This window comes from Emys orbicularis, chromosome 10 (genome assembly GCF_028017835.1).
Source record: "Emys orbicularis isolate rEmyOrb1 chromosome 10, rEmyOrb1.hap1, whole genome shotgun sequence".
Lineage (NCBI taxonomy): Eukaryota > Metazoa > Chordata > Testudines > Emydidae > Emys > Emys orbicularis.
Genome location: NC_088692.1, coordinates 90,567,151 through 90,593,361, shown reverse-complemented (window position 1 = coordinate 90,593,361; position 26,211 = coordinate 90,567,151). Strand labels below are relative to the sequence as shown.

The 26,211-nt window shown below is 65.1% G+C and overlaps 1 protein-coding gene across 1 annotated transcript; it reads right to left on the bottom strand.

Moving 5' to 3' along the window:
- Positions 1-13: 13 nt before the first annotated feature.
- STRC (stereocilin) lies at positions 14-24,491 on the bottom strand. The gene is made up of 29 exons (XM_065412736.1): positions 24,431-24,491; positions 22,228-23,241; positions 22,099-22,123; positions 19,880-21,158; positions 18,000-18,062; positions 17,634-17,744; positions 17,279-17,445; positions 16,583-16,769; positions 16,148-16,263; positions 15,798-15,930; positions 15,023-15,205; positions 13,565-13,603; positions 12,737-12,895; positions 12,359-12,502; positions 12,186-12,244; positions 11,955-12,078; positions 11,696-11,787; positions 9,138-9,273; positions 8,856-9,055; positions 8,683-8,773; positions 7,582-7,750; positions 6,948-7,117; positions 5,132-5,287; positions 4,272-4,414; positions 3,824-3,972; positions 2,315-2,412; positions 1,340-1,487; positions 597-790; positions 14-70 (listed from the first exon to the last, which is right to left on the bottom strand). Exons 1-29 carry the CDS (start codon positions 24,489-24,491, stop codon positions 14-16), a joined length of 5,667 nt encoding a protein of 1,888 aa, XP_065268808.1.
- Positions 24,492-26,211: the final 1,720 nt, after the last annotated feature.

Here is a 26,211-nt window from a genome sequence, read left to right as displayed (position 1 = left end):
CCAAAGCTGTACATCAGACAGAGCAGTGCCAGGGCACTGGGGCCAGGATGGCACCGGGCGTGATTCCTGCCTGCAGGAGGAAAAGGAACGTTACTGCGCAGCTGCCTCCTCCCAGAGCCCCGGGCATTGTGCTGCCACAGCCCCAACACCACTGCACACGTCCTTAGTCTGTGGTCATGGAAACGCCCGGCCTGCCCATGCGTGCATGCCCAGTCCCCCGGGCACACGCAGACACGACTGCACGCCCAGCCCCCCAGGCACACGCAGACACGACTGCACGCCCAGCCCCCCCAGGCACACGCAGACACGACTGCATGCCCAGCCCCCCCAGCACACGCAGACATGACCGCATGTGCAGCCCACGGGCACGCCCAGTCCCCCGGGCACACGCAGACACGACTGCACACCCAGCCCCCGGGTACGCCCAGCCCCCCCAGGCACATGCAGACACGATGCACACCCAGCCCCCCGGGTACGCCCAGCCCCCCCAGGCACGCCCAGCCCACCCAGGCACACGCAGACACGATGCACACCCAGCCCCCTGGGCACGCCCAGCCCCCCGGGCACACGCAGACACGACCGCATGCGCAGCCCACGGGCACGCCCAGCCCCATGGGCACACGCAGACACGACTGCACGTCCGGCCCCCTGGGCACACGCAGACACGACTGCACGCCCGGCCCCCACAGGCACACGCAGACATGACCACACACATGGGGGCTGATGCCAGGTTCTGTGGGGTGGGCCCGGAGGCTCCAGAGTTGACTCTTCAGCAAGGATGCCCAGTCCCCTGGGCACACGCAGACACGACTGCACGCCCAGCCCCCCCAGGCACACGCAGACACGATGCACACCCAGCCCCCTGGGCACGCCCAGCCCCCCGGGCACACGCAGACACGACCGCATGCACAGCCCACGGGCACGCCCAGCCCCACAGGCACACGCAGACACGACTGCACACCCGGCCCCCTGGGCACACGCAGACACGACTGCACGCCCGGCCCCCACAGGCACACGCAGACACGACCACACACATGAGGGCTGATGCCAGGTTCTGTGGGGTGGGCCCGGAGGCTCCAGAATTGACTCTTCAGCAAGGATGAGAAGCTGGGCCCAATCCTGTGGCAAGGGGTGAATCCCAGGGCAATGCCCCGGCCCTGCAATCACAGAATACACAAGGCAGAGCCAGTGTGTCCTGCTGCCCAGCCCCAGGGCAGGTGGGGCCCGGCTGTCACAGGAGAGCTCGCCAGAGGGGGGGCAGCAGTAGCATGTGGGGCTTGGCCGGGAACATGCAAGAGAAGCTGTTGGGGGCAGGGTGTGCGAGGAGCTGAACTCTCACCCCTGCCATCCTGGGCGACCTCCCCCTCGTGCTGGGCACTGGCCACTGCTTGGCTCTGCTCGGCGCTGAGCAGCGCGCGCTGCTGGGGGGTCACGGCTGAGGCCTGGGCGCTGGTGAAGCCCAGCAGGTGGGCTGGGCTGAAAACCACCTGCGGGGGAGCAGCAGCATCACAGCACCGAACACCTGAGCCAGCAGAGCTGCCACAGAGCAAACCCCACAGCACCCTGGCTCTGCTCCCGGGGGGTCCCAGCCCCCTGCTCCCCTGAGCTCGGCCCACGGGGGATCCCAACTCCTTGCCCCCCCAAATTCTGCCCACCGGGGGGGTCCCAGCCCCCTGTCCCCCCAGCCCCCTGCTCCCCTGAGCTCGGCCCACGGGGGGATCCCAACTCCTTGCCCCCCCAAATTCTGCCCACCGGGGGGTCCCAGCCCCCCCAAATTCTGCCCACCGGGGGGGTCCCAGCCCCCTGCTCCCCTGAGCTCGGCCCACGGGGGGATCCCAACTCCTTGCCCCCCCAAATTCTGCCCACCGGGGGGGTCCCAGCCCCCTGTCCCCCCTGAGCTCGGCCCACGGGGAGGGGAGTCCCAACTCCTTGCCCCCCCCCAAATTCTGCCCACCGGGGGGGTCCCAGCCCCCTGCTCCCCTGAGCTCGGCCCACGGGGGGATCCCAACTCCTTGCCCCCCCAAATTCTGCCCACCGGGGGGTCCCAGCCCCCTGTCCCAGCCCCCTGTCCCCCCAAGCTCGGCCCACCCCAACTCCTTGCCCCCCCCCAAATTCTGCCCACCGGGGGGTCCCAGCCCCCTGCTCCCCCCGAGCTCGGCCCATGGCAGAGATCCCAGCCCCCACCTCCTTAGACTCGACCCCTTTGTCCCCAGTCAGAATTCGATTCGTGGTTCGTTACACTGGAGCTAGGGCCCCGCCCCATGCCGGTGCAGGAAGACGGGGTTTTGTGGGCACAAGCAGGGCTGCAACTCACGGTGAATTTGGGTGCTGGGATCCCCGCGATGGCCAGCGGGGTCAGTGCCCGGATTTGCTCGGGGATGAGCGAGGACAGGACGATGTCCTGGAGCCCAGCTGGGGAGGGACACAGAGCAGGGCTGGTTACCACCCCGGGCTCTTCCCCTGCTCTCCCCCGCCCAGCTGCCCAGCCCCGGAGGGAACCGTGCACCAGAGACCGGCTCAGGCGGGACTGGGCTAGGTGGGCCCCGCGGTCTGGTCCAGTGCGGTGGTGGTGATCAGGGCTGCACAGAGGTTTTGGGGGGCCCAGGGCAAAACCTGAAACTGAGCTTCCCCCCCTCAAACCTACCACCCCTGAGGGGAGCCCTGGAGAGCGTGCTGGGAGGTGGGTCTGAAAGGGGGCCTGGCCTGCACTCACCTGCAGAGCTGGGCCCAGCACCCCCCCTGCAGGTGTTGCGACCCGGGGCAGACGTTCGCAGCACCACTTGTGATTGGCCTGGCCACCCGTCCATCATGACGAGAGCAGGGCCACCAGGCCAAACCTCAATGGTGCTGCATCCCCGTGCACCAGGTCATAATGTCACCAGGTTTGGGGGCCCTGTCAAACAGGGGACCCAGGGCAAATGTCCCCTCCCCATCCGCCTCCAGGGAAGCCCTCACGGGGGCACTGACATAGCTGGGATCAGCCTTCTGGTCTGGCAGCTGGAGCTGGATAAAGTCAGGCTGGAAATAAGGCCTAAATATTTCCCAGTGCATCATTAATCACTGGCACCACTACCCAAGGGCCAGGGGGAGTCTCTCCCCCCAGCACAGCTCCCCCCTCCCCTTGGCCAGGCTCACATCCTGATTGGGGGTTTCTGCTCTAGGGTCATTGTGGGGCTGGGCTCTGGCATGTGCTAGGCAGGGGGTTGGACTAGATGGGCACAACGGTCCCCTCTGGCCTTGGGATGTGGGACTCCTGAGGGGAGGGGAGCGGAGTTCTACTGAGCTGGATGGACCCAGGGGCCTGGTCCAACGTGGTGGGGGACGTACAAGGCTGGATGGGCCGTGGGTCTGAACTGATGCAGGGGCTCCAGGCCGGATGGGGCCGTGGGTCTGAGCTGATGCAGGGGGTTCAGAGGTTCCAGGCCGGGTGGGGCCATGGGTCTGAGCTGATGCAGGGGGCCCAGGGGTTCCAGGCTGGATGGGCCGTGGGTCAGAGCTGATGCAGGGGGTTCAGGGGTTCCAGGCCGGGTGGGGCCGTGGGTCTGAGCTGATGCAGGGGGCCCAGGGGTTCCAGGCCAGATGGGGCTGTGAGTCTGAGCTGATGCAGGGGGTTCAGGGGTTCCAGGCTGGATGGGCCGTGGGTCTGGTCTGTCATGCACCTCCTACACACAGGGGACGCTAGGAGTTGCAGGGCACTGGCCAGGCGGTTCAGAGCAGAAGGCCCATGGCCACACTCTCCTCGGCTGCCCAGTTACCCCACAGTCCCTGCCTCCCACCACCTTCCCCAGGGTCCCGTTGCCCCGCTCCACCCGGCCCCCCTCACCTGCCAGTGTTCCGATCTCAGTGAAGATTTCGGGGCCCCAGCTGCTAACGGGGCCGAACGCCAAGCGGGATGTCAGCAGCTCAGCCAGTGTCTCCAGCTGCCTCTCAGAGCAGCCAAGCCTCAGGGAGCCCACAAAGGGGGCAGCCTGGCTGTGGGAGAAGGGAGCACAGCCCACGTCAGACCCATCCCCCAGAGTCACAGCCGCCACCCCCAACACCGATGGCACCCAGACACCGCCCCACAAATGCCCCCCAGGGCCAACACTGCTCCCCTGGACCAGCACACACATCTCACACCCCACTGCTGGGCAACTCCCAATTGCCTCTCGCTCTCTGGCTGCTGGACTCAGAGCGGCATTAACACCTGTAAACTGGGACTCTCTGAACCCCAGCTCCCAAAGGGCCCCCCCACACACTCCCTCCCCGTGGCTGCGCCCCCAGTCCCAGACCTGAACTCCTGGCTGTTCAGCATCCGCATCTCGTCGGCACGGAGACCGCACAGGAGGTGCCCGAGGGCAGCCAGCTCTGGGAGTGCCAGGCCCTGCACACTCACCCCACTCTGGCGCAGAAAGCTGGAGACCATGGCTCGCATCTGGGGGGAGAGCGGCCCCCGTCAGCGTAGCCCAGGGCAGCCCCCTCACCCCAGCCAGACCCGGTGACGAAGTGGGAATGTTCTTGATGTGGTCTTTGAATGCTGACTGGGGAGTATTGACCTGGGAAGGTTGCAGGGGAGTTTTGCTGGGGCTGCCTGCATTGGGGAAGGGAGGAGACCGGAGCATGTAACCTGAGAACCCAGGAGGGGGGTTGGAGGCCAGGTGACACCTCTGCCCCGGGGAACTGGACAAAGGACACGAAGGCTGGGGGAGGAGCCGGGAAAAGGCCAGAAAGGGGGGGGGGGGGCTGAAGGGCATGATCAGGTTTGGAGCTGGCTGGAAAATGGAGTGGGGTGCCCCGATGGGGCTTGGGCTTCCTGACGGGGCTGGGGCCTCCCTGGGCCCCCAGATGGACCTAACTAAAGGGGGGGGCTGTTGTCTGTACCAGCAAGACCTGTTTTGGACTGCGTTCCTGTCGTCGAAATAAACCTTCTGTTTTACTGGCTGGCTGAGAGTCCTGGTGAATCGCAGGAAGCCGGGGGTGCAGGGCCTGGTCTCCCCCACACTCCGTGACAGACCCACATTCAGCAGGCAGCAGGGCTGGGCCCCAGCCCAATCCCCATGAGCCGGGGGCTGGGAGGCGGGCCCAGGGGCTTTTGGGGCCCAGGAGGGTTGGGCTCCTGGCCATGGCCCAGGGGCACTGAATGAGGCCTTACCTGTCTTGCTGTCCAGCCTTCCAGGACCCCCAGGACAGAGAGGGCCCCCCAGTTGGAGAGCTCCAGCTCCTGCAGCTCCTGCTCGCTCAGCTGGGTGGCCAGTAGGCCCAGCTGCAGGACGTGAACCGGCTGCAGGGGCTGGGCCGTTCCAAACAGCTGCACAGCACGAAGGACAGGACGTTGCAAAAATGGTGCCCCCCCAGCACGGCTCCCCCCTCCCCCTGTGAGCACGGCACCCCCCCAGCACGGCTCCCCCCTCCCCCTGTGAGCACGGCGCCCCCCCAGCACGGCTCCCCCCTCCCCCTGTGAGCACACACACCCCCTCCCCCTGATGGGCACCCCCCCCAGCATAGCTTCCCCCCCCCATGAGCATGGCTCCCCCTCCCCCTGATGGGCACAGCTCCCCCCTCCCCCTGTGATCACACCTCCCCCAGCACAGCTTCCCCCCCTCCCCCCCCGAAGCACGGCTCCTCACAGCACGGCTCCCCCCTCCCCCTGTGAGCACAGCACCCCCCCAGCACGGCTCCCCCCTCCCCCTGTGATCACACCTCCCCCAGCACAGCTTCCACCCCCCCCCCCCCCCCCGAAGCACGGCTCCTCACAGCACACCATCCCAGGCTCTCCTATGCCCCAGCTCTTAAACCTCCCCCGGAGGAGCCCTTCAGTGTCCCAGACCCCGCGGGGTCCCGCCCGTCCTTCAGGGCAGGGCATGCGCCCCCCCACCTCCGAGCCCGAGCCTCTGGGCCGCAGCCCTGTAGCGTCTCCCCGGGAGCTCTGCCCTGCCAGTCCAGCTGAGCCTGCTGGGCCGGGCTGTGCTCTGTGGGCGAGCGATGCCCGGCAGCGCCCCGCCGGCAGGCAGCCTTGTCCAGCCAGAGCAGGTGTGTTAGTTCCTGCGCACGGCCTGGGAAGGCCTTCGGGCAGCACAGAGCCACCGGGGTTCAGCCATTATCCAGCCTGGCCAAGCCAGGCTCCCTGAGCCAGGCTGCTCCTGGTTCCCCTCTCCCTCCCTGCCCTGTTGTTTCAGTCCCAAGGCAGCTCCTGTGTCTCCCCAGAGGCTGGTTCTGATCCCAGCCCCGGCAGGTCTCTGTCCATGGCCAGAGTCCTGCAGAGCTCACATTGTTAGTGGCGAAACAACCCTTGGGCTTCCCATTGTCCCTCCAGATCCTCTGTAACGGCCCATGGAGAGCCGGGGCAGCCCATCGGGGCCCTGCACAGGAATATCCCCTCCCCCCCCCAACAGACAAGTTCTTCTCATACAAAGCGAATGGGGGTACCCTGGAGCTGCTCAGAGGCCTAAGCAATTGCTTAGTGGGCTTACGCCCAGCGCTGGCTCTGCACTCATCTCACCCTAGACAGCTAGACTGACCCCGACGGCTCATGTCCTGCTTCAAGAGCAGCTTTCTAACCCTTCGCTCTGTATCTAGCAATGCAAAGCACAGAGGGAAACTGAGGCACACAGGAATCATAAACATATTACCAAAATTCTCACATTTGACACAGCCCCCCAGCAAGAGCAGCTCCCCCCACAAGCACAGCACTGAGCACTGCTGGCTGCCCCACTGAGTGAGCCTGGATCCCCCCTCCCCCACTTGATGAGCACCGCTCTCCCCACCCTCTTCCCTGTCTCAGTGAGCTTAGAACCCGCCCATCTCCCATTCCATGCCCCACTCACACCCTTTGGTGGGTACCAATGCCATCTGGGACCTAGCCATGCCAGCTCTGCCTGCCCCTGGCCCCAGCGGCTTCAGCCGGGGCTCTAGCCACACCAGTTCCCCACGGCTGCACGCCCTTTCCAGCTCACCGGCTTGTCTCCCACCTGCTTGGCTTTGCTCAGAGCGGCGCGGAGCTGCTCGGGCGAGAGTGCAGGGTCCTGACTGATGAGACCCAGGCAGCCCTCGAAGTGGGAGGGGGCCATGCTGGCGATCTGTGCCGCGCTCCAGGCCGCAGGGTAGGTGGCTCGCATGTCAGCGCAGCTGGGAACTGGATCTGCCAAGAACAGAGCGTGAGCGACCCCGGCCAGGGTGGTGTCACCGATAGGATGACCAAATAGCAAGTGTGAAAAATCGGGACGGGGCGGGGGGTAATAAGTGCCCATATAAAAAAAAAGCCCCCAAAATCGGGACTGTCCCTATAAAATTGGGACATCTGGTCACCCTAGTCACCGAGCTCTGCCCTGCCCACCCCATCCCCCAGAGACACTGCAGGGCAGGGGAGCTTGTGTGTCTGGCATCAGTGGAGCCTGCCCCTGGGTGGGGAGGACACACGGAGATGGCACTGCGCTGAGGTAAGATGGGGGGCTGCCCCGAAGGGGAAGGACACAGGGAGATGGCATCCCCTGGGGTGGGCTGCCCGGGGGGCGGGAAAGGTGATGGTGCTGTGCTGTGCTGGGGGAGGGGGTGATGGGCCGAGCACCGGCAGTGCAGGTGGGGCAGTGTGACCCGCAGTCTCACCTTGTGCCCCAACTGGGCTGCTCCTCACCAGCCAGGCCACCAGTGCCTCCTTCCGGCTCCTCACCCGTCCCTGGGCACCAGGGGGTTGGCACAGCCGGCCTGGCTCGCTCTGCTCCCACTCCCGCTGGCTCTGCAGCAGCTGCTCCAGGGTGTCTCTGCTCCGCACCTCCTGGGAGACACAAGAGTGAGCAGGGCTGAGCATGGAGCTTGCCACCAGCACCCACCTGAACAAGGCCTGGTTAGTGTGGGGCACACGGGGGGCACAGGACGTGTAGGTGAAGGGGAGGGTGGGACACGGCACGGCATGGGGGGGCGGGGCACAGCACAGCTGGCACGAGGGGCCCAGGACAGAGAGGGGTGGGCCCCAGCACAAGACACGTGGGGGGTGGAGGGGCAGGGCAGGGGCCAGCCTGGTCAGTGTAGGACACGCAAAGGGAAGGGGTGCAGCCGGTGTGGGATGGGCGGAGGGACAGGGTGATGGGACAACAAGTTGAAGCACAGGCAGGGCGACAAGACCCAGGACGGGTGGAGGGACGAAGTGTGGGAGGAACGGAGGGACGGGCAGGGCGACGGGAGGAGGGGTCGGGGCGTGGGCTGAGGCACGGGACAGGGTGCAGAGACGGGGCGGAGGGATGAGGCAGGGCGATGGGGGCGCTGGAGGAACGGAGGGACGGGCAGAGGGACAAGGGGTGGGAGGAATGGAGGGACAGGCGGACAGGGCGACAGGGTGGAGGGACAGGGCGGAGGGACGGGTAGGGCGACGGGGTGCTGGAGGGACGGGCAGAGGGACAGGCAGAGGATGAGGCATGGGAGGACTGGAGGGACGGGTGGACAGACGGGCAGGGCGACGGGGCGCTGGAGGAACGGAGGGACGGGCAGAGGGACAGGCAAAGGGACAAGGGGTGGGAGGAATGGAGGGACGGGTGGACAGGGCGACGGGGCGGAGGGACAGGGCGGAGGGATGGGTGGACAGGGCGGAGGGACGCTGGAGGAACGGAGGGATAGGCAGAGGGACAAGGGGTGGGAGGAATGGAGGGACGGGTGGACAGGGCGACGGGGCGGAGGGACGGGACGCGGCCGGCGTGGGGACCCTGGTCTCACCCTCGGGATGAGCCGGATGCTCTCCACCGGTAGCAGGAACACCAGGCGTCCCAGCTGCTGCACGTCCAGGAGGCTCCAGCACTGCGGCGGGCTGCGAGGGAAAAGCAGGGTGAGGCAGGAAGAGGCAGCGAGTGGCGCCGAAGCCGGCTGTGCAGGGCTGGGGCCCGCCTTACCCTAGCACCCGCTCTGTCAGCAGCAACCTCCCCAGCTCCTCAGCAAACCCCTCCGCCAGGCAGGCCCCTTGCAGCTCCTCCAGGCGCAGCAGCAGGCTCTCGGGCTGGATGTGGGCAGCAGCCTCCTGGCCCAGGAACCCCAGCAGCGGGCCCAGAAGGTCCAGCACCTCGCCTGGGATCTCGGTCTCGGCCGGCGCTCGCTGGCAGGAGAGGGAGCGGAGTGGGTGAGGCCCAGCTCTGCCCTCCCTGCAGCTGCCCACCACGAACCCCTCCCCTCCTTACCAGGAGGCGCAGGGCCCTGTGGGCCAGGGCAGCCCGGCGGTGGGGCGGCAGCAGCAGCAGGCTCTGGGGGTGGCTGCTCACATAGTCCAGAATCAGCCTGACCGAGTCGTTGGGCAGTTTGTCCACAAGCTTCGCCCTGAAAGAGTCAGAGACACCTCAGCGCGGCTGGCAGGGCCTGGGAGGGGGCAGGGGCGGGTGGGGGGGCAGGGCCCATGACGGGCCAGGGCAGAGCCGGGCGAGGGAAAGGGCCAAGGATACAGCAGGGCAGGACTCAGGTTGGGATGGGGTGGGACCTAGGATAGAGTGGGGCAGAGCCAGGCAAGGGGTGGAGGGTAGGGGCCGGGACACAAAAGTGCAGGGTCCAGGGTGGGGTGGGGCAGGGCCCAGCAGCACCCAGGAAATGCACCCACAGGTCTGGGGCAAGAGTCCTGTGGGGACTGCTCCCCACGGGCTCTGGGTCTACACTGGCTGAGCCGGCAGCTGGGGGGAAGCCGGCTCCCGGCTGTGCCTGGCCTTTGCCCTCGGGCCCTCAGCACCAGGAAGGCGAGGGATATGGCGCCCAGGGCCAGTGAGCTGTCTCCTCCCTCTGGAGACGGAGCCACCAGCATGGTACCGTCTAACCTCAGGGGTACCTGGGGGGCAGCTTTCCTGAAGTCCTTCTGGCCAGGTCACTGCCAGTCATGCCCTCCCGGGTTTGCCCCCTGGGTTCGCTGGACTTCTCATTGGGGCGCGGGGGGGGGGGGGGACGGGGGGACACACACGGACGTGTCTCTGGTGTGGGGGCTCCTCCTGCTGCTTCAGGAGCCACTCCAGCCCTTCCCATCTCAGGGCGTCCCCCTTGCTGACTGTAGCCTCCCCCTTTTAAAGTCCTCTGCCCTGCCATGCCCGACTAGCAGGGCCAAGGGTGGGGCTACCTTAGCACAGAGCCGACGGGCCCCACCCCTCAGTGGGGTCTGTCACATTCCCCTTCTCGGCTCCCACCAGGCTGCTGCGAAGGGACCCGGCCTCCCGGACCTAACCGGAGTCCAGCCCCCAGGGTCTGGGGTGCCCAGGCAGAGCCACTGTCGAGCCCCTCTGAGCGCTGGGACTCGCATTCTTGGCTCTGATGTCGGGTTACCAGATGGCAGCTGTGTGACGGAGCAGGGAGCGGGCGGATTCGACCTGGGAATGTTGCAGGGGGGGTTACACTGGCGATGGGGGACTTCCCTTGAAGGAAGATCCCTGAGCTGTAACCTGAGCCAGGAGGGGGGTGGGAGAAGTGACACCTTCTGGACAAAGGAGAGGAGGAGCAGGGGGGAGGGGGGAGCGAGCTGCTGGAGGAGGTTTTGGTTTCAGTTTTGGGCTGGGTGGTGCAACGCAGGGAACCCCAAAGCTGGGGTCTAAGCTCCCTAACCCCCCCCAGAAGGACTTGATTGAGGGGTCCTGGTTGTACCTACATGCTCTGCTTGGGACTGTGTTCCTGTCATCTAATAAACCTTCTGTGTTACTGGCTGGCTGAGAGTCCCGGTGAATCGCAGGAAGAGGGGTGCAGGGCCCTGACTCCCCCCCACTCCGTGACAAACTGAAAAAATGGGATGGGGGTGGGGGGTAATAGGCGCCAAAAAACAGGACTGTCCCTTTAAAAACAGGACATCTGGTCACCCTACTCCAGGGGTTCTCAAACTGGGGGTAAGGACCTCTCAGGGGGTCACAAGGTCATTACATGGGGGGTCGCGAGCTGTCAACCTCCACCCCAAACCCCGCTTGCCTCCAGCACTTATAATGGAGTTTAATATATTAAACAGTGTGTGTTAATTTATTAGGGGGGGGGTCGCACTCAGAGGCTTGTGATGTGAAAGGGGTCGCCAGTACAAAAACAGTGTGTGTTAATTTATTAGGGGGGGGTCGCACTCAGAGGCTTGTGATGTGAAAGGGGTCGCCAGTACAAAAACAGTGTGTGTTAATTTATTAGGGGGGGGGTCGCACTCAGAGGCTTGTGATGTGAAAGGGGTCGCCAGTACAAAAGTTTGAGACCCACTGCCCTACTCTGATGGCTCAGACTCAGTGGCCCTGGGGTCAAGCTCCCCCCTGGGAACCGAGCACCAAGAGCAGAGATGTGTTGGGCTCTATGTCCGTGTGTCTCTGTGCTCAGACTGCCGGGAGCTCCCCGGTCCTCACCAGGCCACCCTCTGGGGCGACCTCAGGCAGGGGTCTGCAGCCAGCGCTGCACCCATGGGAGCAGGCACCTGGCCAGACCGCCGGTCTGCACCCCAGAGTCTGCCTGGGGACTCTAAGATTGGGGCAGGGGTGGACCCTGCAGGTTCGGACTCCCCAGCTCACAGCAGTGTGGTGGTAGCCAATCAGCTCTGTGACACCAAGCAGGGGTCCCAGTGCAGGGGGTATCCATGCATGGCTGACGGGGGTACTGGTGAGAGCAGGGAGGGGTATCCAGGTGAGGTGTGTGGGGGGGTACCCAGGTGGGAGGGGAAGGGGATCCACGACCAGCTCAGTGCCGGAGTGACACAGCCCGCTCTCCCTGCCCCACGGCAGCAGGCACGTGCATTGGCAGGACAACCTACGGTAAATCCATGAGGAACTTTGGTCCCAGCCACACCAGCTCCTCCCCGGAGAGTCCCGGCCGGCTGCGGATTTCCTCCCAGACACACCGCCTCTGAGGACACAAAGTGAGGCCAGGCAAAGGGGAGACACAGCCTCGCCTGGACCCGGGCAGGGTAGGGGTCCACCACGCATGGCTCAGAGCGGGGCTGGGGGTGCCAGGACAGTGCAGGGGGCACCAGATCTCCAGGCCAGAGTCACAGTGAGCGACTTGTTCCTTACCAGGCTCCCAGGCAGGCTGCTGGGACACGCATAGAGAACCCGGAGAACCCCCAGGAAATCCGCCCTCCGACTGAACTGCTGCAGGCTGGCACAGCCCATGCCAGTCGCCAGCGTCCCCAGCGCCCTGCCAAGGGGACAGCGTTAGACAGCACCACGTCCTCCACCCCCCTCGAGCAGAGCCAGCCCCAGCGGGGCCAGACGCTTGGGCTAGGCCCTGCCACGGTGCCTCACCGAATCGTTTCCTGGCTCACATTGGTGCCCGCTTCAACCTTCCTCCAGAGGAACTGGGCCTGTGGAGAAGCAGGGAGGGGAGGGGTCAGCCAGGCACAGCAGCCCAGAGCCCTCTGCCCGGCTCTGCCCTGGGAGCTCGGTTTCTCCCTCCCAACCTGGCGACAGCGTGTTACCTGCTGCTGGGACCAGGGCAGCTCCCAGAACCGGCCGCTCTGCCCCAGCAGAGTCGCTGCGTCCAGGTGCAGGAGTTTGAGGGGCACAAAGGGCAAGAGGCAGTCTGGCCAGATGCTCCGGGCCTGCTGCTCACGGCTGAGCCGCTGCGAGGGAGACAGAGCCTGTGACACAGGAGAACACGGCCCCATGGGCCTGGCGGGCAGAGCGAGAGCCAGGTCCTGCAGCATACGGAGCTGGGCTCGGCACTGCTGTCCGTGCAACCCCCTCGATACCCCCCAGGTCCTGCCCACTCTGCACCTCCAGTGCCCTGACCTCTGCCCCCAGCCCAACGTCCCCAGACCCTCAGCGTCCCCTCCAGCCCCCAGCCCACCCGGTACCTGCAGCAGGGCTGCCTTCTGCGGGGCCGAGAGCAGAGGCAGAGCGGTGGCCAGGCATTCGCAGGCCTGGACCAGGGTGGGAGTGGGAATGGCCTGGAGGGACTCGGGCCCAAGGCCTGGCAGCAGGGGGCACAGGCTGCTCGCCACACCCTCCGTCACCTGCCAGGCAAACAGAGGAGGAGATTCGGAGTAGGGAGGGGTGAGGCTGGGGGGGGCCCATCCCAGAGCCAGGAGAGGGTGGGCCCAGGGGGGCAAGGGGGTTGTGCCCACAGCAGGGAGGACTGGGGCAGGGCATAGGGGGCTGTGCACAGAGCAGGGAGGGCTGGGGGGGGGGCATATGGGGCTGTGCCCAGAGCAGGGAGGGCTGGGGGGGGGCATAGGGGGCTGTGCCCAGAGCAGGGAGGGCTGGGGGGGGGCATAGGGGGCTGTGCCCAGAGCAGGGAGGACTGGGGCGGGGCATAGGGGGCTGTGCCCAGAGCAGGGAGGGCATATGGGGCTGTGCCCAGAGCAGGGAGGACTGGGGGGGGCATATGGGGCTGTGCCCAGAGCAGGGAGGGCTGGGGGGGCATAGGGGGCTGTGCCCAAAGCAGGGAGGACTGGGGCGGGGCATAGGGGGCTGTGCCCAGAGCAGGGAGGGCTGGGGGGGGCCTGAGAGGGGCAGTGGGGGGGCCTAGGGGTGGAAGGCCACTACCAAAGCAGAGGGAAATTTTAACAGGGCATGAGAGAGGGGAGCACCACATCTCGGGCTACGGGCACTGGGCCTGCTCCCACCCTGCAGAGCACTGCAGGGGAGTCGGGGCGGCTGGTCTGGGGAGAGCCCACACTCACATTCTCGGTCCGGACAGCCTGCGTGAGCAGCACAGACGCCTGGAAGAGAAGATGACACTGTGAAGAGCTGGGAGCCGGCACCCTAGCCTGGGGCTGCGGGCCAGGCCAGGGGCAGCTTGCAGGGGCATCAGAGTCTGTATGTGGCTGCCCAAGGTGCATCATTGGGTGGCTTGGCAGGGCCATTGGCACGTGTGACAACGTGGGAATTTTCTGTAATACTGTCTTGAATCCGATATGTGCCTCGGTTTCCCCTGTATTTTACATGGCTACGGGGCGGCGGGGGCTGTCTGCTCTCAGGGCAGGCTGGGAGACAGGGTATGAATGTCACCTCGCTGGCTGAGCCCCACCTCGTCTCCAAGGAAACCCAATCGCCAGGTCACTGGCATGGACCCCAAGGGAGCTGGAGTTCCCCGCAAAGCGCCAGCGCAAGCCTGAAGGCCGGGGAAGGCATGAGGACAGGAGCTGGCTGCCGGAGGGAGTCGGGGCTCTCACCAGGGACCTGACGAAGGAGCTCAGACCGAGCGCTTGTCTCTGCTTCCAACACTCCAGCCATCCAGCTGTGCCCCTGCAGTGCTTCGGTGCAGACACTGCCGACCCAATGGTGGGGGGTTCTCCCTCGGCTAGGAATCCACCTCCCCAGAGGCACTGTCTACACTGGGACCCAGGTCAGCTGGACTTTTCACACCCTTGACTGATGCAGTTAAACCAACCTGATTTTCTAGCACAGGCCAGGCCTGAGAGAGACAGACCGAGCCTGAACTGGGCTTCACGGCAGCGGGGCTGGTGAAGTGCTCTGGGCTGACCAGCATGGACCTTCGTTTCTCTGCTGCCCGAAGGCCTCCCTAGGCATGTCCAGGTGACTATAAACCCGCCTGTTTTCACAGCGTGTCCCTGCAGCCGCTGGGCGAGGTGCTTAGTCCCTGCAGAGTGGGCGAGTCTCTGCCAGGCTGTCGCAGTTGGACTCGCTGGGCAGAGCTCCCGCTGTGAAGCTGGAGGGCTGGAGCCCCAGAGGTTCAGCCTCTGGAGGCAGGGAGGCTGCACGGCCGACCCTGAAGGACGAGTGTGCCCCTTTGGGGTGTAGCACCGATCCTGTGGCTCTGCCCGAGCACGCAGCTCCCTGATCTTTGCCAGGGTGGGGGTTGACGTCCAGCTGTCCGTGGGCAGAGTGGCCTGTACAAGGTAGTGTGTGCCCTGCACACAGTGAGCTCCCGGGATGCCCTGGCACATGGAGCACCTTGGCAAGCCCACGAAGGCTCCAGGTGGCTGGGCTGGGCTGGGCTGGGCTGGTCACCCTCCTTCCCCACACAGGGCCTCCAGCACCCAGCAGTGTGTGCCAGACGTGCCTGCCTCACCACGTCCCTGCCACATGGTGTGGCCTGCTGCCCAAGTGCGGCTCCAGGTATGAGAGACCGCAGGGGGCGCTGGGGCTCAGGGAGGGCGAGCAGGCTGGGTACTCACCTGGGCAGGTGTCAGGTGTGCATCCTGCAGCTCTGGAAGGAGAGCCCTGACCTGCGTGGCTGACAGGCGCTGCAGGAACCTCACCCCCAGCTCCGGAACGATGCCTCGCCAGGCACGCAGCTCCTGCGGCCCGACAGTAGCCAGGCTAGCAGAGCGCAACAAATCCGCCAGCGCATAGGCGACCTGCAAGCAGGAGGGGAGAGCAGGGCCAGGCTGGGCTTTCCCCAGGCTGAAGGGAGGTTCCCGCTGGGCAGGGGCTGGAGCCATGGGATCAGCTGGAGGAAGGCGGGAGGAATATTCCCAAGACAGCCTTGGCCCTGCATTCCCACAGGCTGCGTCTGCCCAGGAGCTGCTGCACCCACACCCCACACAGCTGCACCTGGCACCCAGCGCTGTGATGGGCCAGACGCCCCCTGCAAGCAGAGCCAGCTCGGCCAGTGGCTCACCTGTCAGCCACGTTCCCCTGCAGCTCGGAGCAAGAGCCAACCAACACGGGCCCTGGCCACTCTCCCGTCACCCCAACAGCCCCCCGAGCCAAGCCCTGCACTCTACGGCCCCCCGGCAGGATGGTATGCAGAGCCCGGCCCTGGCCCTGAGGACTTCTCTGCCTCGCCACTCAGCAGTCGCTCTGCCCCGAGGCTGGCTTCCAAGGGGCTTTTGTTCCCTCCTGGAGGGAGGCCAGGCCTGGGCCTACGTCCCACTGGCCCCCCAGCTCAGGGCAGGACAGCCGTGTTGCTGGCGCGCACACAGGAGCCCCCGCAGCGGCTCGGCTCACCCGTCCGTGCTGGCTCAGCACTCCGTTGGCAGCACACGCCAGCAAGCTCTGCTCCACCGGCCCCAAGGGGTCGCGCAGCGGGGCCAGGACCTGCAGCTCTTCAGGGCTCAGATAGCAAGCAAGGGCCCCCAGCCTGGAGAGAGAAGAAAAGTTCCTTAATGGGGGGCAGGAGCCTGGGCCCCCCAGAGTTAGCCTGCCCCAAGGAATGGCACCACCCTGACCCCCCACGGGCCCTGCAGCCATGACACAACCCCCCCCTCCACGGGCCCTGCAGCCACGACACAACCCCCCCCCCCCCACGGGCCCTGCAGCTACGACAACCCCCCAAACCCCCCACGGGCTCCTCTCACCTGTGCACCTGCTCGTCACCAGCCCCACGGCTCACGTTTATCAAGCTGTGTGCCACATGGCGCCCCTGGGCCAGCCCCAGCCGGACCTCCTGCCAACCGTCTGCCAGCCCCTGGATCTGTGCCACAGAGACAGGTCTAGTGCACTCGAGGGGCAACACCAGCAAATCCTCCGCAACACTCAGCTCCCAGGGGTGTGGGGGGGTCCCAGCCCATGGGGGGCAGGGCCTGGAGGGGAGGCTCCTGAGGCCTGGGGATGAGGGAACACCGGGACTGAGCCTGGGAGCTAGGGAATGACGCAGAGATGGCCCCGTGCGACAGAGCCACCGGCCCCAGGACAGAACGGACATGGGATCCGCCCCCCACGAGCGGTGACTGCCATGGGGCCGTAGCCCTGACAGCGCTGGGCCCTCTGGCTGGCTGGCGCTGCATCCCCACCTGCTGAGGCGTGAGCTGCACAAAGCGGCGAAGCGGTAGGTGAGGCAGCAGCGGCTGGATGGTGCGGAGGAAGCCTGGGCGCCATGTGGGCACATCCCCGAGGAGCTGAGCCTGCAGCAGCAGCTTGGCAAAGGCGCTTTTCTGCACCAGCTTCATGTGGGCGCTGTGATGCCGCAGAGCAGCTAAGCTGGAGGGGGTGGCACGTTAGAGCTGGCATGGCCTAGAGAGCCCCACTGAGCTCCGCCCGCCCGGCGCCAAGCTAGCTTGGCTCCCCTCCCCCAGTACCCGCTCCTCAGCCCTGGGGCACCCCCACGCTGGACTGGACAGCACGGCCTCTGCAAGGCAGGCCCTGGGAGAGCTGGGGGTCAGAGCAGGGGCTGTGTGACCCGGTGCAGGGGGCTCAGAGCAGGGGCTGTGAGACCAGGTGCAGGGGGCTCAGAGCTGGGGCTGTGAGACCAGGTGCAGGGGGCTCAGAGCTGGGGGCTGATCTGGTGGGTGTGTGAGGGGACCGGGGCACACTACAGGTCATGCGGGGCACTGGGGAGCCGGTTATGGGGCATGCGGGGCACTGGGGCTCAGCGTGGGAGTGGCATTACCAGGTGTAAGGGGCTCAGAGTGGGGGGGCAGTTTGGGGTGAGGCGGGGCTAGGGCTGAGGCAGGGGGTGTTATGGGGGCACGTTCCAGGGCCTCACTCACACGCTCTCATTGGCCAGCAGGGCAGGCGGGACTCTCATGATGTCGGACACGGCCATGAACGGCATGAACTGCGATAGGTCAACAAAGAGCTGCGGAGTGAGCTGAGGGAACCGGCCCATCAGCCGCGAGGTGAGAGACTGCAGCGCTTGCCCATCCGACATGGGAACCTGCCGGAGCAGCGGGTTAGGGCTCCCCGCACGGTGGCAGGACCCCAGCCCTTGGGGGCCAGCTGCCCCCATGCCCATGCGAGGAGACACCCTAACGCGGGCCAGTGGCCACAATGCATCCTCATCGCTAAGGCACCAGCGACCCCCCGCCAGCGACCTACCCCCTCCCGCTGGTGCATGCTGCCCACCTGCAGCCGGGGCCAGGAGCGGTGCAGCAGGGACAGGAAGCGCTGCACTGCCTCGCTATCCGCCGACAGCAGCAGCTGCTGGAAATTGTCCTGCGGCATCTGCAGGTATTCCTGTGGGGAAGGACAGTGCGTCACGGCGGGGCCCACGGAGCTGCGTAGCCAGGGCAGGGCCCAGCAAGCCCAGCTAGGCTGGAGTCCCCATCAAACACAAGAGCTGGTGCCAGGGCAGGGTGCATGGGCTGCGGGAAGGTGGAAGTGTCTTACTGGAATACGGGGCACCCGCCCCCCACGGGGGCACCTATGGAATCTGGGGCCGCGGGGAGGGAGTGGGAACAGCCCCCAGGCCCTGCTGAGCGGGGTCAGTACCTGCACAAGGACTTCCAGCGCCGGGGCACCCTCTTCTCTTTGGATCAGATCCCAGAGCACAGGCTGCCAGAGAGAGCAGGAGAGCTCTCAGCAAGGGACCCTCCGCTGGCCCATCCCCCAGGCACCCCTCGATCCCCAGCACGCCTGCGGCTACCCTCCGATCCCCCGGGAAGGGGAATAAGCTGCGTTTGCCACTGGGGTGCTGTTGCCAGGGCCAGAGGCGGGACTTCTCCAGAGGTCTGGGCTCTTTCTCTCTGTCACTCTCCTGGCCCCAGGACAGTCCTGGATTCCAGCAGACCCACAGGAGCTCTTATTCCAGAGATGGATCATCTGGGCCCCTGGCTGTGCAGGGCCTCACCCTTTCCCACAGCGCAGAAGCCACTGGGCTGCCTGGTGCGAACGGGGCAGGGGAACGCCAAGGCAGCAGCTGGGCCTGTGCTCCAGGCAGTGGGCCTCCGTGAAACCAGCAAGAAACTGTGTTAACCAAAGGCCCCCGGGCCTGGTGCTGCCCGACGGTGCCCAGCCTGATGGGACCCAGAATCTCAGGGGAGGTCTGTAGGGCCTATGCAATTGCTCAGCTAGCTGTTAAATTCCCCATTAAGCCCCCCATGGTCGATGCTGGGGAGCAGCACAAACAGGGCAGCTCGCAGCCAGAGCTGAACAGGGGCTTGCTGACAGCCCTCGCCCCAGGGCACGACTAGGTCAGCAGCTCTCTCAGGGGGTCTGTGGAGCCACAGAGCTCCGCAAGTGGCTACAGGCAGACGGGCCACTCCCTCCCCACAGGGCATGGAACCTAGTTAGGGTGACCAGACAGCAAGTGTGAAAAATCGGGACGGGGGTGGGGGTAATAGGAGCCTATATAAGGAAAAGACCCAACAATCGGGACTGTCCCTCTCAAATCAGGACATCTGGTCACCCTAAACCTAGTCCACGGGCTCCCAGGAACGACCCCTATGAAGGAGCACTAGTCGCTGCAGCACGCTGGCCCTGCTGGCTCCGGTGCTGGAATGTGTGCTGTGCTAGCTGAGTGGCCAGCCGTTCTCCTGGGGCTTCAAGGGGGTTCTGGGCTCAGCAGCGATTCACAGAGACCTCGGTTTGCAGCTGCTCAAAGCGCTTGGTCTCCTGCTCTCCCGGCAGGTCTGCCTTCCATGCCAGACACCTCTGCCCTCGGCATGCCCGAGGACACACACCTGCCCTGCACATGGCATCTGCCTTGGGTGGTTCTGCCACAACTCCTGCACTTTGGTAGGGGTTAGACTAGATGGGCTGCTGGTCCCTGTGGGTCTAGGATTTGTACTGGAGGGGAGTATGGGCTAGGACTCCGGAGACTGCAGGTCTGTTCCCGCCACTGCTGGGCTGCAAGCCCTCGTGCGCCTGGTGTCGGGCCCCGTGAGAAGCTCAGCTTTCATTGTGAACCAAGCACGTGGCTGCAGAGGGAGCCTTGAAAACAAGCCCCAGAACAGCCCTGAAAGCAGGCGGCCGAGCAGCAGACAAAATTCATTCTCTTGTCAAATCTCGTGATGTTTAGGGCCTGACTCAGGGTTTCCGGCCTCCCAGGGCTGATGACATGGTGTCTGTGCAGCATCCCGTGCTGGGGGGCCTGCTCTCCACTGGGGGGTTGTGGTCGTCATACAGAGCTGATGACAAGGGCAGTTTGGGATCTGACTGGCATGGAGCGCTGGCCCCATGGCACATGCACAAACAAGTGCACACAAGCGGCTGTGTCAGGGTTTGCAGCCATGAGCGATCCCACACCTCGGGGGTGCACAAAGGGTTGGAGCTTAGCCCCAGCATGGCTTGTGCAGCGAACCCAGGTGCTGAGGCGGGCTGGGAGCAGGAGCCTGCTCACTCGCTCAGAGGCAGGGAATGGCACCACTCACACTGAAGCAGCTCAGCAGCTCTTTCTTGAAGGAGGCGTCATGCTCCTGCCTCAGGTACTGGCGCACGGCCTGCAGGATGCTCAGGGAGGAGTTCACCTTCAGCGAGGCCCAGAAGGAGCCGTTGTCCAGGAGGCTGGAGAGCAGGATGGCCTCACTCAGCTGGTCCCTGGCTGCCTGCCCCACCTCATCCAGCTCGGAGGAGGGCAGGGTGAAGTCCAGCAGCCGCAGGAGATAGTTCATGCTGAGGATCCAGCGGGAAGTCTCCTCCTCACAGTGCGTGAGCTGGGACACCAGCCCCAGCAGGTAGGACGCAGGGTCCCGGCAGAGCCGAGATGCGTCCACGTGAGAGGAAATAGGCAGGATGTCCAGGAGGCGCTGCAGGAAGCACTGCCCATTCTGCAGGGAGTCCAGGCAGTGATCCATGAGCCAGGGGTGGGAAGACACCAAAGACTGGAGGAGGGAGGAATTCTCACACACCAGCTCCTGGAAGCTAGTAGGGTTCACCCCCCGGCACTGCTCCATCAGGCTAGCGTTCCTGAGCGCCTGGAGGCTCCAGGCATGGAAATTGCAGGGATCAGAGTTCCCGAGCAGCGAGGAGTTCAGGGTCTTTGTCTGGAGCTGGCGGCCGTGGCAGAGTCTGGAGATCCAGGCGCTGCTATCCGCGGGCACCGCCTGCAGGCTCTCATTGGTGCACAGCCCCTGAGTCCAGAGAGTCTGGTTTTCCAGAAAGCAGCTCCAGAAATCCTCCTGGCTCCAGGGGGCCCCGGGCAGCCCCTCCGGACAGCTGGCACCTTTGGGGGGCAGGGAGAGGTTGGCACACAACTGCTCCATCAGAGGCTGGTTGGGACTGGGCAGCTGCAGCAGGGAGGCATTGCTGCAGACCGTGGTGTTGAACTGGCCAGGGAAGTACTCCCTGCATGTCCTCACCCACATGGAGTCCCCGCTGGCGGAGGAGAAATACCAGGCAGAGCTGGAGCATGCGGCCCCCAGGTCCGAAGGAGGCTGGCTGGAGCTGTCTGAGCCATTGAATAGGCTGCAGTAAAGATACACAGTGAAGTTGGAGATGCCAGGCAGGCCTGGGATAGTGTCATTGCAGGCAGACTCCAGAACCTCGGCTGAGGGCCAGGGCGCACCCCAGGCATCTCCAGATGCCCTCTTTGTGGCTTGGGGGGGCTTGCGAGCAGGCTGCATGCAGCTCAGGATTGGCGGAGGAGATGGGAAGGTCCTAGACCTGAACCCCAGCGTCCGGGCGTTCCAGCTGATGTTGTGCCTGATGCCCCTGTTAGCAGCAGACAGAGGAGCTGGTCCATCACCCTCTCCCTGGAGCCCATCTGCATGGGCTGGGGAAATCCCGCATGCTCGCCCTCACCCCAAACCCTCTGGCCTTGCAATCCACACTCCACAGGCCAGGGCCCAGGGACACACTCTGCCGTCTCAGTCCTCCCACCACATCCCCCACACTCGGGCCCTGCCTCACCACATACCCCTCAGCCACCCCCTAGCCACGCACCTCCTCGCCCACGGCATAAACGGCCCCCACCCCCAGCGGGGGATCCTCCTCCTCTGTGCAGCACTCAGCGTTCACCTGGCCCCTCTCACATGGAGTCCCACAACTTCCCCACCTGACCCCAGTCCCTCCGGGCCAGGAGAGCCCCCTCCTCTCCCAGGCAACGCAGCCTGTCCCAACGCAAGGCCATGGGGGAGGGGGGGGGGGGAGTGTCAGCACCTGTGGGGGAACCAGCTCCATACACAGCCTGATTGTTAGGGGGTGTCACAGCCACGGCTGCCATGTGCCCTGCGATATCCCAGCCCCGCAACTAGCACAGCTCCCTCTTGTCTTTGCAGCCCCCGTCCATAGGGAAGGAAAGGGATGTCTCTTCCTGTCCTCCCCCCAAGAGGCCAGGGACGCAGCCACAGAGCTCATGAACCCAAGGTGGACCCAGCAGCTAGCACTCCTCTGTCCCGGCCCAGCCAGGCCCCCTTCCGAGAGCTACTCCAGCAACTCTCCCCAGGCGGACGAGCAGTCGGCTCTGGAGCTAGGGCAGGGCCAGAGGAAGGTTACGGCCGAGGCGTCTTTGCTGAAATCCCGGGAGTCCCTGAGCCTAGGACTGGGGTGACCCTGTGTGGAGCCCGGCATGAGCAGGGGCTTTCCATCTAGAAGTGCTGGGAGCCCGTGGGTCTGACTGCTGGCCACGCGCCGGCCCGCGCCCATGACTCACCACAGCAGGAGCTGCTGCAGGGTCCCTGAAAAAGGAGAAGGGAAGGAGTGAGTGAGCGTCTGGAGTCAGGCTGTGCAGCCCGGGCCTGGGGCCTCAGTGCCCCACGAGTCCTGGGAAGGAACGACTCACCTACAGTGCACTTCCCCTCTCGATCCGACTGAGGGACGCCGAGGGCCACCGAGACCTCGTCCACCAGCAGACCCGTCACACGCGAGACCTTCCTCCGGAAGCTGGTGTAGAGCGATCGGCCCATCCTCCGCAGGAGACGCTGCTTGGCCTCCTCCAGGGCCCCCCAGAGGGTGTCTGCAGAGCCCCCCTCAGAGTCCAGCCCTGGCTGCCTGGGCCGGGGGATCTGCAGGAGGCTGCCGGCATTGGGGTCCAGCTCTCGGATGGCCCCGGGCAGCACGTGGAAGGGTTTCAAGTGTTCAGGAGCCAGGACGGGGCCTGCAGGCTGCAGACGGACCCTTGGCTTCCAGCTGGTGCCCGCAAAGAGCTTGAGCAGCTGCGACATCCAGTCTGTGCTGGAGCTGCAGTTCCCACGGCCTGTCAGGGTGCAGTCGGTGCCCTGCAAGCCAGGGCTGCCCTGGCCCAGCACCCCAGTGAGCAGCGCCTGGGCCAGAGCCTCCCCCAGGCTGCTAAGCCGCGCCCAGTTCTGCTGCAGGAAGAGGAGCAGGGTCTGGTCTCTGCTGAAGAGGCTCAGCAGGCTGTGGATGAGGCTCAAGAGCATGTCCCAGTCACGGCTGCCCCTCAGCGAGATCAGGACATCCCTCAGCTGCAGAGCAGGGGTCGGGGAGGGCTGAGAGAGGAGGTGCTGCAGCAGGCTCCCCCAGGGCGTGCCCCCGAGCTCGTCCAGCTTCTGCTTCTCGAGGTGCATGGAGATGTTGTACAGAAAGCCAGAAATCTGGCTCCTGCTACCACGGCTCTGCCACAGGGCCCGGAGGGGGGAATTCCCGACTGTAGGCAGGATCCCCAGGGACTCCAGCCCCACCAGCACGCTCCTCACCAGAGACTTCACGTCCTCCTGCCGTCTCAGGCCTGCTGGGAAGCTGGACAGGACAGAGCCACCAGACCGCTGCCCGCCCTCCAACATCAGGAAGGAGATGAGGTCTCGGACCGGGACCCTGTGCCCTTCCGGGGCTGCTCCTGCAGGGGAAGCCAAGCCGGCTGAAACAGCATGGAGCAGGGCCCCAGACTGAGAACAAGGGTCACCCCATACCAGTCAAGGATCCCATCTCCCTGCCCAGTGACTGTGGGTCCACATCACCCTGCAGCTGGTGAACAAGCAGCAATTCCCAGCCAATCAGGTGCAGCACACGGGCCTCCATGGCTGCCCACCGGCAATCTTGGCTCGGGCCCCCCGCCTGGGCACCTGGGAGCCCGCTGGGGCAGGGCCGGTGTCTCTCCGCTCTCTGCCAAGCGCACGGTGCCCTTCAGGGCTCCAAAGGCAGGACCTCCCCCAGCAGCTGGCTGAGTGAGGGGCGCTCCCCTCCCTCTCCAGCGTGTGCAGGGCCAGGACTTGGCACTCATCCAGCCCTACCAATGGGCGACACCTGCCTCACGCCTTCCCCGGTTCTCCGAGACGGGCTGAGCCCCTGCAGCTCCCCGTGCCCAGCTCGGCGCCTCTCCAGACCTGGCTGTCCAGGAATCACTGGGCCCACCTGTGCCTGGGGCCTGCTGCCGTGACAGTGCCTGGGCTCTCTGCACCCACCTTTGCACGTTCACATCCCTGTGGCACTAGAAACTGGTCATTGCTGTAGCCAGGCACACGCCACTCCCAGAGAGCTGCCCACGGCGTTACTAGCCACCCTCTTGTAATGCACCAGCAACACCGACAGGTGGCGCGTTCATATCTGATCCAAGGAAATACCTTTTCATGCCACATAGTTCATCTGTGGGACTCACTGCCACAGGATATCACTGATTGGCCCAGGCAAGCAACATCTTCCTGTTATCAGGAGCTATCCTGCTGGGAGACACTAGGGCACGTCTGCCTGGGCAGACAGACTTACGCTGCCTCTGCTGGAGCTAGCATGCTAAAAATAGCAGTGCGGCCATTGGGGAATGGGGGGGCTCCGGCTAGCCACCCAAGCTCGGCCCGAGGGGGCTGGGAGGGCTTTGACTTGGAACTGTCCTGGGACAGGGTTTCCAGCACTTGGCCCCAGTCAGGGACGGGATGTGAGGCTAGTGAGGCCCTGCCACCTCAGCAGCCTGGCTTTCTGCTCCCTGCTGTCCCCTGGTTCCCTTGTGACGCTGAGACGCTGCCTCTCAGGAATGTACCCAGGAAGAGACGCTTTACATGCCGATGCCCCCGATCCCCTGTACCCACACTCACCCGCCTGGGGCAGAGGTTGCAGCAGCAGCAGCAGCCAGAAGCACCAGCGGGACAAAGCCATTTCTCTGTGTTCTTATGCAGGGCAGGAGCCCCCAGAAGCCAGAGGCTGGGGAAGCTGGTGGTCACAGGGGTGTTCAGCCGGACTGGGGAGCAGCGAGCTCGCTGCCAGGATACAGGACCTGTACCGTGACACCAGACGCTGTCAGCGGGACTGGCAGGCGAATCCCAGCTCACCTGATCTCTTTCCGCCGGCCGAGCATTACTTACACCCAGGAAGGACGAGTCCAGCTCAGTGCTCACCTTACACTTTCCACTCAAAGGGAGGAGAGGGGAGGGGAGGGGAGGGGAGGGGAGGAATGCCGGAGACTGCCAGGGCATGAGGGCCAAGGGGCAGGTGCCCGAGGCTGCGCTGGAACTCAGGAGATCTGTGTTTGTTTCCTGGCTTTGCCACAGATTCCCCTTGTAGCTTTCGGAAAGTCACTTGGGCTCAGATCTATTGAAATCAATGGACGTGAAGAGCCACAATATGGTCGTGGTCCGTTCACCCCCCAGCACCAAGGGGCCCCCATCTCGGTCGGGGTCCGTGCAGCTGCCGGTAGCATGGGTCCAATCTTGGCTGCTGGCTCTCGGTGCCCCAGGACTGCCAGCATTGTTGATAACAGCTAATGCTGAGTGTCCAGTCAGGCCAAGGGCCAACGTGCACCAGGACGACGACGCATTGCAAGAGGCAGACGCACCTTACCTGGTGATGGGGGAGGGGAGAGCAAGGTGCATCTGCCTCCTGGAGTGCCCTCTCTGACTACCCCAGTGCCGTTCCGGCTCTGTGCCCAGACGGGATCTAACAGCCCGGCACGGAGCCCAAAGCTGCAGGGCTAAGGCAGGGAGATGCAAGTGCCCCTTGGGCTCAGCAGCAGGGGGAAGGGTGAGCACGCACTGACCCCTGCCACCTGGGGTCACCCACAGGACAGCAGCAGGTGCTAACCTGGCCCCTAGCCAGGGTAGCAGCATAGGCCCAGGGATAAGGGCTGTGACCCCCATTAACCAATTCCTGACCCCTGGAGGAAGAAGAGCCTGCAGGATCCGTGCCCCATTGACATTTCTCTGCCATTACTGAGAGGGACCATGCCCCACCCTCCCATACGGACTGCTTCCCTCCCCCCACTGATAGAGACCAACCCCCCACCCTGCCATACGGACTGCTCCCCTCCCCCCACTGATAGAGACCAACCCCCCACCCTCCCATACGGACTGCTCCCCTCCCCCCACTGATAGAGACCAACCCCCCACCCTCCCATACGGACTGCTCCCCTCCCCCCACTGATAGAGACCAACCCCCCACCCTGCCATATGGACTGTTCCCCTCCCCCACTGAGAGAGACCGAGTCTTTCCCCCATCTCTGTACCAGTAGCCCATCTCCCAGGCCCTCCTGTACCAGTAGCCCAGCCCCCCAGCCCTGGTACCGGCAGCTCAGCCCCCTCACGGGGCTCGGCACTCGGAGCAGCTGTGCACAATCGATGTACTTGTCCTGCCAAAGCATCGGGGCACCACACTGGACACTGCTGGTCTCTGCTCGGACAGCCCCTGGCGCGAGCCTGTAACCTGAGGCCTATCCCTGCACAGCCTGGCTGATCTCCGCCAGCCCGGACGCCTCCGCCCGTGAACAATGGCCAGCCTGCTCCATTATTGATGTCTTGGGGCACGGCCTGCTCGGCTCCATTCACCAGCAGAATAATTGAGGAGACGGTGAAATGTCCTGGGATGGGGGCAGCTGCCTGCCTTC

Bases quoted from the DNA above. Each gene is read 5' to 3' on its own strand.
- STRC (XM_065412736.1), bottom strand. From the start codon at position 24,491: ATGGCTTTGTCCCGCTGGTGCTTCTGGCTGCTGCTGCTGCTGCAACCT. The intron at 21,159-22,098 runs GTGAGTCATGGG...TGCTGCTAACAG, and splicing joins CTGCAGCAGCTCCTGCTGTG to GGGCATCAGGCACAACATCA. The intron at 17,446-17,633 runs GTGGGCAGCATG...CTGCTCCGGCAG, and splicing joins GCTCCTGGCCCCGGCTGCAG to GTTCCCATGTCGGATGGGCA.